This window comes from Lissotriton vulgaris, chromosome 1_2 (genome assembly GCF_964263255.1).
Source record: "Lissotriton vulgaris chromosome 1_2, aLisVul1.2, whole genome shotgun sequence".
NCBI lineage: Eukaryota > Metazoa > Chordata > Amphibia > Caudata > Salamandridae > Lissotriton > Lissotriton vulgaris.
This window is the reverse complement of record NC_141686.1, coordinates 68,801,746-68,819,571: the sequence shown is the minus strand read 5'-3', so window position 1 is coordinate 68,819,571 and position 17,826 is coordinate 68,801,746. Positions and strand designations below refer to the sequence as shown.

The 17,826-nt window shown below is 46.4% G+C and overlaps 1 protein-coding gene and 1 long non-coding RNA gene across 2 annotated transcripts in view; one reads left to right on the top strand and one right to left on the bottom strand.

The window, feature by feature from the left end:
• Positions 1 to 493: 493 nt before the first annotated feature.
• LOC147733928 (uncharacterized) lies at positions 494 to 8,880 on the top strand. Its single transcript, XR_015307531.1, has 2 exons — positions 494 to 629; positions 7,275 to 8,880. It is a non-coding gene; the product is annotated as an uncharacterized LOC147733928 (long non-coding RNA).
• DDX11 (DEAD/H-box helicase 11) overlaps positions 8,118 to 17,826 on the bottom strand; it is a 430,817-nt gene continuing 421,108 nt past the window's right edge. The window contains exon 27 of the mRNA XM_086952822.1: positions 8,118 to 8,251. Within this exon, the coding sequence (XP_086808948.1) occupies positions 8,207 to 8,251 (45 nt within the window). The 3' untranslated portion in view covers positions 8,118 to 8,206. The remainder of the gene's footprint in view (positions 8,252 to 17,826) is intronic.

Sequence of the window (17,826 nt, the reverse complement as noted above, 5' to 3'; positions counted from 1 at the left end):
TGCACTTTTTAAGAGGGGCGGATAATCCTGCTCTACATGCCTCCCCATGGCGTGCCTCTCATAAAAAATTATGGAAAGCACTGGATGCCTCCTCCTTTTCATTTGAACCACCATAGGTACCTTAAGTAATTCTATACGATTCCCTGTGAAACGCCTTTACAGATACATGCCATGTCTACTGTAGAGAAACAACCAAACACATGATATTACCCCGGAATATCACCCGAACTGTGAGACATATATGAGACCCACTGTTACGAATCCCTTAACTGGTACATTGTTTATGCAAAACAATTTGAAAGAAAAAAATAAAAGGTACTGTTTTGCAGGTCTTCCGGACACCGTGGGCTTGCATTCGTGTCCCAAGCCTGTGCTACGCAAATCTACCATACATCTCATTCATATTTATAACAAGGCAGCCAGCTTTGTCGAGTTGGAAATGGTTTTGGCATTTTGTATACTGGTCTGTTAACTTACTCGACTTGCTCTTATGGCAATTTTTAAGTTGTCCATGGCCTGATTTTGCTGTTATAATGGTTACTTTTTTTTCTGTGTTTTAGTGATAGCAACAGGAGGAGGTGGAGACTTGATGTCGGATCTCTTCAACAAACTGGCCTTGAGGCGAAAAGGTAAGAGGATTTACAGTTAATCCATGTTTCAATATATGCCTAAATTCTGCAATATGGACATGAAAGTTTTCTTCTGTTAAAGGTGTTAGAGCCTCCTCAATTTATACCTTATGTCTAAGGGTTATTTAAAGTTTGGCAGAGCAAAAGCACAGCCAAACGTGCTGTTCCACCACTCTAGTTAGAGGTGGGGGAAGTGCTGGGTTTCTGACCCGAGAGAATCAGCAGGCAGCCATTGGAAACCTCTGAACAGACAGCCTGTGAACCACTGACCCATGAGGCCATAATGATGGGTGTCCTGCCCTATACTGGGCAGGACGACCATCACAAGATTTCTCTGCCTAGGCTTGGTGGTGCCTTGGAGGGAAATCGCAGCAGTAGTGGCTCCACAGAAGGTAAGGTCCCCGTCTGCCTAGAGGACAGATCTAAATGTAGCAGGCGGTCCTCTACCAAGGGAGTGGTCGTCTGACATACTCTAAATAAGTCCTTAAGTTGTCACTTCATTGTTGCTCATTGGGATCACCCCCCTTTTCTGAATCGTCATTGGGATGATAGCACCATTCATGAACAGCTGTTAGAATAGCCTGCTGTCTACCCTCTCAAGTGCTTACTAAATTGCATGATGGAAAACAGAATCAGACCTGAAAAAATTCAATAGGTAAGAAATGAGTAGCTATGCTTCCAAAGTGGACATCGCTAAACATACCATAACCTAAGCCTTACATTTTACATCAGAAAATATTGTTTCTAATAAGTTCTGGATCAATATTAGTTTTTCCTCATAGAATGTAGTGCCCATGTATAATTAAAAATTAACTGCCCTCCACCATTGCAAATGATTCAGGCATCAACTAAGGGACAGGGGCAAGTTATACTGACCTCTTCTTTCACATTTTATCCCCAGATAAAATGAACAAGTTACCCTCTGTAAAGTGCCATATGGTGGATTCTCTACCTAATTGCAAATTCCTCTCCTTAGAATACTCCCCAGGCGCCAGACTGTAGCTGGATGATTATTCAGCACAGCTCCTGCGTGCTGGTAGGTGGCTTTGCATGCTCTGTGTCAACCCCACTGTGTCCTGAAAGTAACTCCATGTAGTGTATTCCAAGTGCTTGATGTCAGTTTCTATCTTGAAATGTCCGTGCTTTCTGAAGTGGAGCCCAGAAACCAATTTCCAGTGCCAGTGTGCAGATCTCTAATTTGGGACCTTGTTAGATGGAGAAGAGGCCATCCTGCAGAACGGGGAGGTTGGAGGGTGTTTAGGAATCTGCGATTAGAGTAACCACCAGAAATACCGTTACCAAAGGTAGGCAACTTGTTTTTCTGATGGCTACTTCGAACCACAAACGGCTCACCTTTAGAATTGATACCAAAGTAGTACCGTCCCATGTACTGGGTCTGTGGAGTGGTTCAGACCTGACAAATATCCAGGTCAGGCACTCTGTGTGCCAAAGAAGTGGTAACCCTGGCCAGGGTGTAGCAGATCTTAATGCACAGAACTATCCACCTGGACAAAATCCTTTTCTACACTTCCTTGCCTTACTTTGTCCCAGATAACCCCCATGAAGAGCGGACCGTGTCGGACGGGCAGGCCTGCAGGGCAGAGCCTTGAGATGGGTTACCTCATTTCTGGAAGTTCGTTCACAGGCGGTTCGCCTGGCTAACTTCACTGCTCCTGAGTTAAATTCCACTTGTGGGGTTCCCCAGGGTTCTTCCTTGTCCCCACACCTGTTTAACATCTATCTACTCCCCCTGATCAAAGCCTTAAAACAGAGGACAGTGAAAACATTCAACTACGCAGATGATCTGCAGCTCTCCTTTACAATAGATAATTCTACCGAATCTATTACCAACTTTCAGGACACCATGGTGTTCATCCGTCATTGGATGGATTACAACCATTTGAAGCTAAACCCTGGAAAGACGGAGGTACTGCTGATAGGAGACAGCCGCATCTCCTGGGGCCCTCATTACTGGCCGGCCGAACTGGGGCCTTTCACTAAACCCTCCTCCTCCGTAAAAAGCTTAGGGGTGACTATCGACGGAGACCTGTCCCTTAAAACCCAGGTGGGAACAGTTGTCTCTAAATGTTTCTTTCAACTACGTAAAATCCAGAAGATACATCACCTGCTCACCCAGGCAGCACTGATACAAGCTGTGATTGGCCTAGTCCTGTCGCACTTAGACTATGCAAACTCAATCTATCTAGGCCTTCCCTCCTATCAGATCAAGAGACTCCAGCTTGTGCAGAACCAGGCGGCACGACTGATATATCAACAACCCAAGTGGCAATCGGCCAGACCCTTGATAAAAATGCTACACTGGCTCCCACTGCTCCAACGGGCCACCTTTAAAACCGCCTGTCTCACATTTAAGTCCCTAAACTGTCACAGTCCAATGTTTATCAACAGCCTGATCGTGAGATACATTCCATCCCGTGATCTGCGCTCTAAACATCAAAACTTGCTGGTAAGCACAAAGTTTAAACGCAAACGGGACGGCGGAAGCCGTTTTGGCTACCTGGCGCCACAACTTTGGAACTCACTCCCATGGGAGATCCGTTCCTGTCCTCATCTGCTCCAATTCAGAAAGCAGCTTAAGACATGGCTGTTTACACAGGCACATGAGTAATACACTCCCACTGCTATCATCTCAGAACAGGCTACTCAGTACAGTTTCAACAGCGCCATGAAACCTTGGTCAAAGTGCGCTTTACAAATTGGTTATAACATAACATAACATTGTCTACCCTGTAGTCCCTGGTGTGATTGATGTAAAAACTCATCACAAAGAAGGGAGTCTCTCCTCTTTCAAGGAGTGAGTTAGTAAAGAACATCGGAAGCCTGATGGTCTGTCTGAAGTGAAAGGGAATCGCAACCTTTGGTAGAAAGGCTGCTCTATTCTTCGGCACTAGTTTGTCTTGAAAGAAAGTTCTGTAGGGGACAGGAAAGGAGCTTGAAGCTTATTACCCACACAAGCTGAAGTTATCACAATGGGAAAGACATACTTCAGAGTCAGTAGATGTAGAGGGCAGCCCTGCATCAGCTGAAAAGGGAATGCACGTAAGAAAAGTGAGGACCAAATTGAGATTCCACAATGGCATCACAAAGGATTTTGGAGGAAGCATATGAATTAAACCTTTAAGAAATCTCATTACAACAGGGGACTGATTAAGGACTGCTGGTAGGGCAGACCAATAACCTTTAGTAGTGTCGACTGCATGTCCTTGCTGGGCCAAAGACCAGACAAACAGCAGTACAGTGGATAGTTTGGCCTGCAATGGGTCACCTTACAGGTGCTGCTCAAGCCACAAACGTGTCAAGCTAAAAGTGTAAATTAACTTTGTACCGGAAAGCTTGGTTGCAAGGATGACATCCACTACTGCGGATGGTAGATAAAATACAGTAAACTGCTGCTGCTCAATCTCCATGTTTGAGGGGTGGATTACGCGGGCCCAGATGCAAGACCTTGACAAAATGGTCCTCTCGAAGTAGCAGCCTGATCGGAGGGCTGATGCTCTCCAGGTCCAGTCCATAGCCTCTTAATCAGAACTCGCAACAGAAGTAGTGTTGGAAAGGCCTACAGTATTCCAGTGTTCCCCTTCAGGTAGAATAAAGGTCGGAGAGAGACTATTCGCTAGAACTCTAGCACAAAAATATTACATATTCTAGTGGCGGCTTAAGAAATCAAACCAGGGTTTTCCCCAATGCTGGAAGAGGCCCTGTGTCACCTCTGGGAGTATGACATTTGTGATCTGCTCTGCGTCAACGACCATGGTGTTTAAAGGTTCAGCCTAGTGAGACATAAGCAGGAAAATGCCCTGAGGAGTCGCTAGTTCCAGAAGTGCAGGGCCTCTCTAAACAGGGTCCAGAGCCTCACACCTCTCTGCTTGTTGGAGCACCACGTGGTGGTGTTGTCTCTGAGGACTAAAACAAACCTCCCCTTGATGTACAACTGCAAGGCTTTCAACAGCAACCGAATGGCCTCCAACAGGATGAAAAGGAGACTGGTCTGCACCGGAGGCCAGAATTCTCTGATCTAGCCCTCTGCAGATGACCTTCCCAACATAGCAGTGATGTGTCTGTCCCCACTGTCCGCTCTGAGTGGGTAGGGAGAGGTGTCGGTCACCGGTCGAGCAGCCACCACTGCAGATATTTTGCAGTGCAGTCTCCTATGAAATCTGGATGGAATCTGACCACTTCCCTTGGTGCTTTGCCCACTGATACTTCAAATCTCACATATTCAATCTGGCATAGTCGAAAAGCAAGAGGCCAATAGGCCAAGTAGTCTCAGAGCGACTCTCACTGAGACCCATGAAAGAGGCTGAAACATTGGCTCATAGCCAGAATGTCCTGGACTTGCTGAGCTGGAAGGAAGGACCAATAACACACTGTGTCCAGGGTGGCTTCAATAAGAGGAAGTCTCTGCAAAGAAATCAGCTGTTACTTCTGCACATTGACAGTGGAGCCCAACAATGCCAGGAGTTTGCTGTCATATGAAAGTGGTCAACTATGGACTGTGGTGATCCTGCCTTCTACAACCAGTGTCAATGCAGGGAAAGACTGGTAAACTGGGCCTTTTAAAGGGATGCTACGTTCACCACCATCAGCTTTGCGAACACCTGAGGGGCACTGGTGAGGTCTAATGGAAGCAAAGCAAATTGAAAATGCTCCTGATGACCTTGAACCACAAGTCATGCTTATGTGTCTACAGGATGGAAATAGGCATCCTGTAGGTCCAACACTGCCATCCAGTCTCCTGCATCCTGGGCACATGAGCCAACACAAGCATCTTCAATCGGTTCTTCCGCAGGAAGACATTGAGAGGTTGGCAATTTTCGATTTTCAGCACTAGGAAATAGCAGGAGTAATATACATTTCACAAGGCGGAGACTCTCCCAGTGGATCCTTTTGCCAAAAGAGCCTGACCTTCCTGCAGGAGAATGTACAAATGCTCCTCTGAAAGCCACTCTGTGGGTGGAAGATGCGGCAGGTCTTAAAGGGATGGCATGACATAGAACCGTTAAACTATCTGCAGGACACACCTGTCTGTATTATGGTGAGCCACTCTTGGAGAATATTACTGATTCAGCCTCCAAAACACAAAAATGAAAAGGCTTGAAAGCTGCTGCTTGAGAGGCAGGAGATTGGGTGGTTTTCTGTGCCTGTGAGCCTGGATGTTGTATGCTGAATGCTTGATCTTAACCTTAAAAGAACATGGGTGCATGTTGCTGGACCCTGGCGATGCCTTGAAAGAGGAGGAACTATTGGGATGCTGCTTTGCGGCTGTGGAGAGACCTAGGGAGCACTCTGTAACTCAGATTTCCTTGAAGCACTCTAGTGCGGAATAATCCTTCTCCAAATAGAAAAGTAATGCACGATCGTCACCAGAGAAGTCATGATCCATGTGTGGCACCGGAGCCCCACCCATTCCACACTGCACTGCCTAAACAGTTGATTGTGTCCAGTGTCCATGGCTCGATGTCTGGGGAGGTGATAGGGAATGAGTTGGAACTGCCCCTCCTAGTAGAAGCCTAAGCTACCAGGCTCTTAGAAGCATAGGTTTTGCACCAAGAAAGCAGGTCACCTAGGAAAGGTCGGTGGTGTTCTATTACCTTCATGTTTAATGGTGGGCAGGAACAAGGTTGAGCCTAGGTACCCGTGAGAGTCATTCATGGTTTTGTTGAATATCAGGAAGGGCTCAGACTGGGTCTGCCCAGGCTGTAAAATTACAGCGAGGACATTGTTTTTTTTTTTACTTCTACAATCAGTAACTGTAAGTCCAGGACTTCAGCTGCCTGTCTGACAACCACAGTATATGAGTGTCTTCCTTTGAAGGACAAGGGGAGAGCCCTGCCCCATGTCAGGAGAAGTATACAATCCACTGGCCTCTTGCAGGTCCACATAAAAAATTGCCATTTCCAAAAATGTCCTCATCATCCCCATAGTCACTAAAGGCTGGTTGGCTTTGGTCAGGGTCTGATCCAAAACGTTGCCGGAGAACGCCTTCCAGACAAAGGTGATTTGTTTTTCAGAGTGAACAGTTGTAGGATGCATCCTTTGCAAACCGATTGGGTTTTGAGTTGAAGAGGACAATGGGACCGGCGTGCTCCAGCATCGATTTGGCAGGGACCTATGTAGACTATGGGGCTGGTGTAGAATATTCTCTGGATCAGGGCTGAACCCGAAACAAGTTCAGGAGGCCCAGACTTGGCCAGATATGCTGGCAATAACCTGAATGAAGGACTGAGTGGATCCTTGGACCCCAAAGGCACAGTAGTGAGAGCCGGCAGGGGACCAAAGCTTCAAAACAGGGAATCTTTGAAAGCCATACTGTTGGGATGTCATCAATGGCCCTGTCAATTCAGAGGGTATTGGAATCAGCTTTGGCAGTCTAGAGCCTGGGGATATTCTAAAGCGGAGGGACCTGCAGTTAGAAGTATCCATCAAGAACTTTCTTATTTGAGAAAAAAAGGCATATTCACAGCAGCTAATTTTATGGGAGGGGTAAGTTACCACCTGAACACATCTCAGAGGAGGTGCAATGGAAGGAAAACCCACTTTGACTTAGTTCTTTCTGTCACTGCTGATATTTGTGCAGTAAAATATGTGCGATACACCCTCACATTTGCAATTTTCTTTTCTTAGGAATCTCTGGGAAAGGACCTGTTGCAGGAGATGGAAGCGGGGATGCCCCCAGTGCTCCAGGTGGGGCTTTTGCACGAATGTCCGATACAATACCCCCTTTACCACACCCACAGCAATCTGCTGGCGATGAAGACGAGGCTGATTGGGAGTCGTAGAAAACTCACTTGCCATTATTTTGTAACGTGTATCATCTCATGAGTACTTAATTGCTTACATCTAATTACTGATTTCAAATATTCATCATTCTCTATATCTGAAGAATTTCAAAAGAACGTTTACTAGCCAAAAACAGCAATCGGACTGCATACATGCCCCAGAACTAGTTTGACCATTTTTTGTATCCTGCAGTCCTAACTCGTATCTGCCAATTGGCTGTTTTAGTTCCAGTGACCCGTCATAGAGTGCTGATACCAGTTAGTGCTCATTATGTGTTGACAGAAGCAAGTTCTTTGAAATGTAAACATGGTTTAGTAGTGTGCACATACACTTTGCAGAATGGAGGCTGCCGTGCTGATACCATTCGGTGCAGCCACTGTGCCTCTCGGTCTCAGCCTAAAGGGCGTTCCTGTTTCTTTCCAACACTGGATGGGTGATATGGTGAAGTTAGATTATCTCGATACTTGCCCATACAAATTAATGAAGTTTGCAGTGTTACCTACTTTCAACAAGATGTATTGGGCTTAATTTGAGTTGCGTGTTGAACTGAAACGGACTGTAATTACATTCAGTTTGGGAAAACAAACGATGACAAGTGGATATCATTGTAAATGTGTTTTTAATAAATAACAAGGAAGATGTCAAATACACAACAGTTTAACATAAATTACAGGAGTTCGATGCTGTTGGAATTTAACACATTGCAAGAAACGCCTCTTTCCGATTGGCCGAAATTCAATTCATGCATCCTGGACACCGAAACCAACTTGCCCAAGTTAGCACTGAGTCGCTGCTAACTGTGCCTTTTTTTCGTGAAAAAACTGCAGAGAGAACAAGATTGTTTAAATGCAATGAACATTCTAGAACTGTAAAAAATAACTTTTGTGGAATTGTGTTTTTACTTTAATGAGCCAGGTGTTGTAGCACAAAACTGTATGTTATCCATCTGAATTTGAGTTCAAATTAACTAGGATTTTTTGAAAGTTAGAAATTTGAGTCCTCACCACACTGTGCCTCCTACTGCTACCTCCCTTCTCTTTATTTCCGCCTTTCCCAACTTCTTGTTTGGGCATTCTCTGTTCACCATTACCCAACTTTCCCTTACCTCACCCCTTTTCTAATAATCTTTTTCGTGATGTTCTAACCCCCCACTTTCTACACAATGAAGTATTCACAATTCCACTTAATAATTTAGATGTTTTCAGTGGATAGCATTCTACAATTATATGGGTCTCAGAAAGCAAGCTGCATGAACCACAAGTAATCTTGCTAGTTTTGTAAGTTTCAAATATCAGCCTCTCACTGACTACCTGTATCATCCCCCTCAGAGTCTTGCCATGTCTGCAAGAGTTGCCTGTGGAAGTGAAGAGGCACGATTGAATAATTGAAACATCTTGCTTACGGTCTAATCTATGTAACTCAAATTAATAAATCTTCGTATGTCTAGTTGGCCTTTCTTGATTCTTCACCCTCCTTAAACTATTACATTAAGTATAATGTGCTAATATTTCAGTAACTCGATATAAAGTGACATTGCAGAATTAGCTTGAGATGACAGTAAATGAAAATGATTGCTGTTTTATAACAATTTGCCTTTTGTTCTTGCTCCCGGCTTACATGGTCACTGCTTGGGCCTCTCTTTAACGTTATGTATCAAACAACTATTATGTACAGCAATGCGTACCTAGCTGTTAACTACAAATGATACAATTTAATGAATGTTGCTACATAAAGTTACCTACCTTTGGTACTGATGTTTCTGGTGGGTACTCTGCCTGCTGAAACCTCGCTGCTTCAATCTCCTTCAGGTGCTAGACTGGAAAAACTGAAATATCTCTCCAGCGCCAGGATGTGGCGCAGGCACAGATGGAAACACTACAAAGCTGCAGTGCAAAAACTCACCTGGAACCTTGTTAAGTACACAATGCACCTCAGAACGGGGAGGTTGGCAGTTCTGTGAAGAATCTGCAGGTAGATTGCATATCCACCAGAAACATTTGTTAACTCACTCTACTGATGGATACTTCTACCTCCAGATTAAATTCCAAAGCCATACCCGCAAAATGGTGGTGGGTCTGAGGAGTGGACTTTATACTAGTAAGTCCAACAGGAATGAGTAGGCAAAATGTTGCTTCTTGTGAAGGTGTGGACCAATGGCCATGTAACAGCCTGGCAGATGTTCCGCAAAGAATACCCTAGCCTAGGCCGTGGGAGTGGAATGAGCCTAAAGGTATTCAGGAGGCTTCTTCTTGACCAAGGCGTGAATTAATGCAAATATTTTTCATACTGTAGAAATGCTACCATGCCAACTTCAACAGAACATGGTAGAGTGTGTTAGGATGTTTAAATTGTCCTGTTGAACAATTAGGACTTCAGCAATTTCCAAAAACTGACATTATTTGACTGATTGCAGAAAGGTATTGGCATAGCGTTCCTAATGCTTTCGCCATCAGAATTGAAAGAGCGGATCCTCCAAATCGGTTTCTTTTGTATTTGGGCACTACAATCACATTGGGATTTTGAGCACAGGAATCTAGTAGGGGAGTACCATGAGCATATGGAGGACATATATGTGTTTGGTCTGTCTTTATACACTGTTTTATGGCAGATTTTCCTATTAACAGACAGCAATCGAAAGCAGGTGGTGGTAAATTATTTGATATACTCTTTGAAAGTAAGTTTGGAATCAAACATGGGGCCTCATTTATGAGGCCTTGCGTCAGTTTTGCGCTGCGGATGCGTCACTTTTTGTGACGCATCGGCAGCGTAAAACATGCGCCTTGTTGCGCCATATTTAAAAAGTGACGCATCTAGGTAGATGCGTCACTTTTTAAACCCCTGCGCCACATTATACCTGCGTCAGGTATAATGTATGCAGAGGGGGCGTTCCCCCGCAAAAAGCCTCGTAATAGTGACGCAGTGAAATCTATGAGATTTCACTGCGTCACTTTTAGGATGCGGTTGCGTCAAAATCTTGCGCCTGCCTCACAGCAGGCGTAAGACTGACGCAAGCCCTTTCACATGGGGCTTTCCCCATGTGAAAGGACGCATTGCTGGAGTTGCGTCACTTTTGTGACACACTCCAGCAATGCGTCACTTTTGCACTTACAGATGCGTCAGAAATACTGACGTATCTGTAAGTCCTTGCGACATGATGCGTCATACATTAAATATGACGCATCATTGGTGTCGCAAGGAGTGCGCAGTGAAAAGTGACGCATCGCTGTTTTCACGCAGCGATGCGTCACTTTTCATAAATGAGGCCCCGGATTCCCAGGTTTCTGGTATGTTATGAGGGTATCGGAAAAGAACCCAATGAGTCAAGCCACCTTTAAGGTGACCACGTGGTGAGTGTCCAAAATTGATGACCTTAATTCTTTCTGTTTACTACTAGAGAGTTGAGTTTCATCCATTTATTGATGATGAATTTAGTTAAGATATCAATTCTGTGTTCCCGTCCAGCCATAGGTTAAATTGGGCACCATCAACATAAACACAGAATTTATAGCCTAAGCGCCGATCCCCATGGCACGTTGTGGGAATTGGTTTAGCGGGGGTTTGGGTGCCTCATCCAAGCACTCTAGCAAAATATCATGAGATGGTATTGAACATGGCCGACAGGTCTACCAAAATCACTGCTGATACGTCTCTATCATCCAGAATGAGATGAATATAATTTGTAGTTCTTGCTAGAACAATTTCTGTATTTAGGCCTTCCCAGACACTGGCTTGGACTCGATGGAAGAGAAGATGTGCATCCAAGAAGCTTATAAGTTGCCTCTTGACTACTGAATATGTAATATTTGCAAGGAAGGATAGTAGAGAGCTGCAATGTTAGATGGCTGTAACTGTGGGAGCAAGCAAGCTTTTTTTTTTTTAAAAGGGGGTGACATGCTTTTTTCCACTTAGCATGAACTGTTCCCAAACAGAGAGAAGCACATGTGTGATTGATCCAGCTACCTTGTTTAACTGAAGTACTGACAGCCATCTAGGGGCGAAGCCAAAGTATGGGAGGTATGGGAGGTCAGCAGTTTGCTAATCCGTTACACATTTGCAAGTTCAAAGGCTGACAAGGTTGGTTTGTGTCAAAGCTTTGAGAAACCTCATCACAGCAGGTTACTTAAACAGGGATGGACGATACAGCGAACACAAAAAAAGGCCACCAGGTAACTGCTAACAGTGTCCACTACAAGTCCTTGCTGAGCCACTTAAGAAACACATAACAGGTAATCTGCAATGATGGCCGGTGAAGGAGTCTGTATTGCGGGTGCCGCACCAGGCCTTAAACTCAATCCAGCACCTATTGTAAACCGACAGCAGAAGAACACCTGGAAGTAAGGCATCCACAACTTTGGGAAGAAGGTCAAATGCAGTCAACAGTGGCTACTCAATATCCACACATGGAGGTGCAGATTGCACAAGTTCAGGTGCAGGACTTTGCCTTGCTGCTGCAACAGGAGAGCCTTCTGAAGTAGTAGCCCGATCATATGACAGATACTCATGCCCAAAAGTAGTAGGTACTTGCCAGGTCATTCCTGATTTTCTTTATAACTCTAGGCAGGAGAGGCAGTGGTGGAAAGGTGTACATATGTTCTGTGCTCTATCTAGAATGTGTCTTTTGAAAGAGCCTTCAGGATGCAAATATTTTGCCACTGCCAGTTCTCAACAGTGACAAAATGATCTAGCCAAGGTTCTCCCTATTGCTGGAAGATCTCCAGTGCCACCTTAGGAATATAATAGCCACTCTTATTCCGGAAGGCAATGACAAACTAGTTACTTACCGTTGGTAATGATGTATCTAGTAGAGACAGGATCTAGCCGCAGATTCCTTACTTCAGAATCCTCCCTAGGTGCCAAACTGGATCTAGAAACCTTTTCTCGCACAGTAATTCCACACGCCAGCATAGGGTGTCGAGCGTCTCTGCAGCACCGTCGTCCCCGGATGGAACATCAGTGGAGTCCATATAACCCCTCTGCTGACTTCTGTTTCTTTGTGACTATAGCCCATGCTCAAAGGGTGGAGCCATATACTGAAACTGCCAATTGGAAAAGTGAGCAAAGACCATAGACACCACGTGTCACATATCTGTTTTATGCAGAAGAACGCAGTTAATGTTATATTTATTTATGTTTTGTAAGAAAGCTGAGCAGAGCTAACAAGCCTTGACCCAGCAAGTCAATGCTGGGCACAGGGGTTTGGTCCCAGTGGTTCCAACAAGGGATTCTGGCCTCAAAATTGCAGAGGACAGGGCAGGGCTCGAGGGGGTTGCAGAACACCCACCTGTGATGCTGAGCCTTTCAAAGTCCATGGGACGTCAGGAGCAGCAGACCCGTTAGCTTTGTTGCGGTGCCTGAGATGCAGGGGAGTCACTCCTTCACTCCAAGGGAGATTACTTCGGGTGTCTTTGAAGCCCACAAGTCTGGTAAAGAAGCACAGACGCAAAGAAGACTTGCAGAACAGTGAGACCAGGAGCAGTCGCAGTCTTCCTTGATGTAGTCTCGGTTCCAGCCGAAGTCCAAGTGTCCAGATGGTCGAAGAGTGATGTGGTTTCAGTCCTGTCCCACAACAAATCTGAAGAGCCACCCACAGGTAAGCCCTTAAGTGCTGTATGGAAAGGGTTGAAACGACTCCGGGGTCCCTCCCAGAGGAGGGGCTGGACAGAGGGGAGGATACTCCCATGTCCTTTGTCCAGTTTCATGCCAGAGTGCAAGCCAAGGGCTCCCTGAACTGGCTCAAATTGGAGTATGCAAGGAGGGCACCAAATGTGCCCTTCAAAGCAGTCAGGTGGTGCTGGCACCACCCCAAACCAATACACTAAGCCCTGTCTGGGATGTGGTCTCACCTCCCAGTGACAAGAAACCTATTGTTCGACCTGAATATGCTGAGAAATGACCACAGATGCCTTCCTGAAAGAGTCATGACGGCGGAGAGAACAATCGTGGACGTTCCAGAAGATATGGTAACGATGCAAGAAAGGTGGACACTCATGGAGGACACGATACAGACTCTGGAAACCAGGGCCGAAGACCGTGAAAACAGATCACAAAGGAATAACGACCGACTCCTAGGTCAGCGGGAGCTCATCGAGGAAAAGAGCATATTGTCATTCCTTGGGCGCTGGCTGCGCGAAGAAGTTGCGCCTGAGGGTCTCTCGTCATTTTACGCTCTTGAGGGAGAGCACAAGGTTCTATCCCGAACACCTCTGCCGGGTGCACCGCCGCAGACCGTGGTTACCTATCTCCTATATTATAGGGACAGTGATCACATACGTGCTCAGGATAGTGTCAAGGGGGAACCCCACAGTTAACTCCAGAGTCATGATTTTCCCAGACTTCACAAAGTAAGTCCAGAAGCAGAGTTTTATGTTCCTAGATACCAAGTGATAACTGCACCAAATGGGCCTGCACTATGCCATGTTATTCCCGGACCGACTGCGAGTGGTGGCCCCAGAGGGGTGTACAGTTCTTTCAGACACCACAAGAGGTGTGGGACTGGATAGAGATGCAACTGCAGGCTCGCCCCAGCCGAGGGTCCCCGAGATGCACGGCCAAACGGACAAAATAGAGATGCCGAAGTGAAGCTGTCCAAGGAGGGGTCCCATCTGGTGCAGAAGCCTAGAGAGAGAACAACAAAGAGCAGTGGAAGTCGTGGTAGCAATGAGCAGCGAGGGAATAAGTCCAGCCTCATCACTGGGTGAGGGTCAGGCCTGAGACTCAGACCTAATTTGCGATACCAATTCTGCTGAGGACCCAGACACTGACCTACCTAAATTCACACCTGGCACAGAGGACAAACTCATCTTTTGGAGATGATGAACTGTAAGAACTATGCTGATTATTGAAGGGTAACTTTTAATGAACATGGACTGATATGTGATGTGCTTTTGGAGCTGCTGGGATCGTCCCCTCCTTTCTTTCAACTGGTTGGGGGGGAGCCAGTCACGGTGCTCTTGATTGGTCACTGCCTCCGTTTCTTTGAGTTTCCTGTGGGTGCATCCCCGAATGCACCCACATTGTCCTGGGGCGTGGGAGTTGGGGAGTTTGTTGTTTGCTAATTGAGGGAAGGTGTTTGGCTCGTGCCCCGAGTAGGTGCTCATTTTACTACGGTAGTAGAGGCGTTCCATATGCTGGAGTCCGGTGGGGCCATCGGATTTGTTTTTATCACACACAAGAACTACTTCCCTGACATATTTATTTATTTTATTTATTTGCTGGTTTGTATAGCGCTAGGAATAGACTCCCGAAGGAGTATCTCCGCGCTTGTGACAGCCGGTCTGAGGAACTATGGAGGTAGCAAGGATATTAAAATATATTTAAGACAGATGATCTGGATCCCAAGAAAGGGAAATTAGCTAAAATGAACTAAACAAAAACGTTTTCAAGTTCTTTCTGAAACGGAGATGGTTGGAACATTGTCTCAATGGAAGTGGGAGCGCGTTCCAGAAATTAGGACCCACCACAGACAAGGCCCTACCGCCTAACCTAGTTTTGCTGATCTTGGGTACATTCAATAGCAGCTGTTCGCTGGACCTAAGGGTGCGGGCAGGAACATATGGGATACATTTTCTTGCCAAATATTCTGGTCCTAGTTCATGAACACCTTTATGAATGATACAGCAGGTCTTGAACTTCACTCGTAGACGTATAGGCAGCCAGTGAAGTTTGTGTAATAGAGGTTTAGATGGAGATCTGGGGGGTGCATTGAGCACCAACCTGGCTGCTGTATTCTGCACTACCCACAGACGATCTAGTACCTCTTCATTTGCACCTGCCAGGAGCCCATTACAGTAATCAAGACGGCTGATCACTAAAGCCTGAACTAAAGTTCTCCTATGGGAGTCAGGATGGAAAGGAAATATCCTACGGAGGAGACCTATCAGGTGGAAACAAGATCCCACAGTGATATTGACATGCTGTTTCATGGTCAACTCCGGTTCCAATCGTACCCCCAGGTTCTTGATTATTGATTTAGGTTCAGGGACTGGGCCTAAGTCCAGTGGCCACCAATCAGGGGACCATTGGAACCTGGCTTTGCCGAAAAGCATCACCTCGGTCTTCCCAACATTACATTGGAGAAAGTTGGAAGACATCCATTGCGCTGCTGCCTTCATCCCATCGGAGAAAGATTGTATAATCTCCGGTGTTAGTTGTTTAAAGGGGAAGAGCAGCTGCGTATCGTCAGCGTAGGACACTGGGCAGAAGCCAAAGGCTCTGGTTATTTCTGCCAAGGGAGCCACATAGGTATTAAACAGGGTCGGGCTCAAACACGATCCCTGCGGGACCCCCTTGGTAATCTTAACCTCTTCCGACCTAAACTCACCCATGGTGACGCATTGGGTGCGGTTGGAGAGGAAGCTTTTAATCCAGTCCAGTGCCTTGCCGCCAATTCCACTCACAGACAGTCGTTCGATCAAGGTGTTGTGTGAGATGGTATCGAACGCTGCCGATAAGTCCAGCAGCACCTGGACAACGGAATAGCCATTGTCCTGGTACATACGTAGATCGTCCTTTATCGACAGCAGGGCCGTTTCGGTGCTATATTTTGGCCTAAAACCTGACTGTGATGGATCAAGGCTGCCTGATTGTTCAAGGTAGTTAGACATACAAAGTCCTGTCTTAGAATATTAGGGGATGTATACCATTCCCATGAGGCACCAAGTATTCTCCTCTTAAGAGACGGGAGGTTCAGATATCTCTTCCTAAGGAAGCACATCTCATTGACAAGGAAGGGGAGCGCTGCAGCGCAGATGTAGAGGGCAGGCTTATTAGACTACATACTCAACCTATGCGAGGGGAGTCATGGTGTGGATATGACCTTGGGCACCATTCCAACACACTGGGCACATGATAGATCCAGCAGGCTGATGTGTAATGGTCACTGGACGGCTTGATGGCTGGAACATCGACATAGGCAGCATTTACGGGCCGAATGTGAACCAGGCAACATTCTTTCCTGAGCTTACAAGGGTGTTATCTCCCCTTGTGGGTTCAGTTATCCTAGGAAAAAATTATAACTTCGTAGAGGACCCCATGCTTGATCGCTCTCACCACCCTCTGAGGGATTCCTCGTTCTCTGCCTGGCAGGAGGAATGAGGTTTAGTAGATTCTTGGTGCTTGCTTTACCAAGGGGAACTGGACTATTCTTTCTTTTCCAGTCTGCATGACCTTCATGTGTGGCTAGACGCCAGATGCACACAGATTAGTCCAAAACTCTGAATATCTCTCCAGGAGCATTTCTGATCAGAATCCCTTGTTAATGGAGCTGGGTTAGGAGAGAGCTCGGCCCTAAATCCCATTGTGGAGGTTGAGGTTGGAGGTGCTAAAAGATCCGGTCTTTCAAGAGCTAGTTGGGACTGCTATTAAGCATTACTTTGCAGAGAACACTGGTTCTTTGTTGACTCCTCAGGTGGGATGCATTCAAGACTGTGATTAGGGGTAGCTGTATTTATGGGACGGTGGGAGTCCGAAAGAATTTGCTGACTGATGTCGTATCGGATTAGGAGGCTCTGTGGACTACTGAACAACGTCGGTCTGTGCCCCCAGAGGTAGGATCTTATCTCTTAGAGGCTAAGGAGAAAGACAGCGAGCATGTAGAATGTTTGAGAGGTTTTGACTACAAGAACTACATAGTGCAGGTTCATGCGGAAAGAGACCGCACTAGCTCGCTACTGGCATGGCTCGCAAAGCGGGGTTCAGTTATTGTGGATTTAGACACTGACCAAAGCTCAAAACTCAATAGGCAGGCTGACATTATTCAGGAATTCTATAAGTATTATTCTACCCTCTATCGCAGTGCTACTGCTAGTTCAGCTGAAGACATTGACATTTTAGGGCCTTTGATATCTCCTACCATTTTGTCAGAGGAGGCTACGGAACGGAGGGGAGACATCACGCTCCTGGAGGTTCGTGCAGCCATAAATTCAATGGCCCAGAACGGGCTACCAGTTGGAACTTGGAGCTTACCTGCTTTTGCTTTCCTGTTTGGGGGAACTATTGCCCATTGACCAGACTCGCTTTGTGAGCGTGTGGGCGCTTGCCGGTCCCCCCGCCGCCGCTCATGACTCTATATAGCGGCCGCTGTGTGGGGGGACTACACCTCCCAGAATTTCTGAAGGGATTGCCCCGCCCACCCGCGCACACTTCCGCGCCCAGAGGCGCTGAAAACACCTGCGCTTGCTCTGGGGAGCGGGAGATGCTTTGCAGAACTTGGAGCTTACCTGCCTTTGCTTTCCTGTTTGGGGGAACTATTGCCCATTGACCAGACTCGCGCTGTGAGCGCGTGGAGGCTTGCCAGTCCCCCCCCCTGCGCCGCTCATTACTCCATCTAGCGGCCGCTGTGCGGGGGGACTACACATCCCAGAATTCCTGAAGGGATTGCCCCGCCCACCCGCGCACA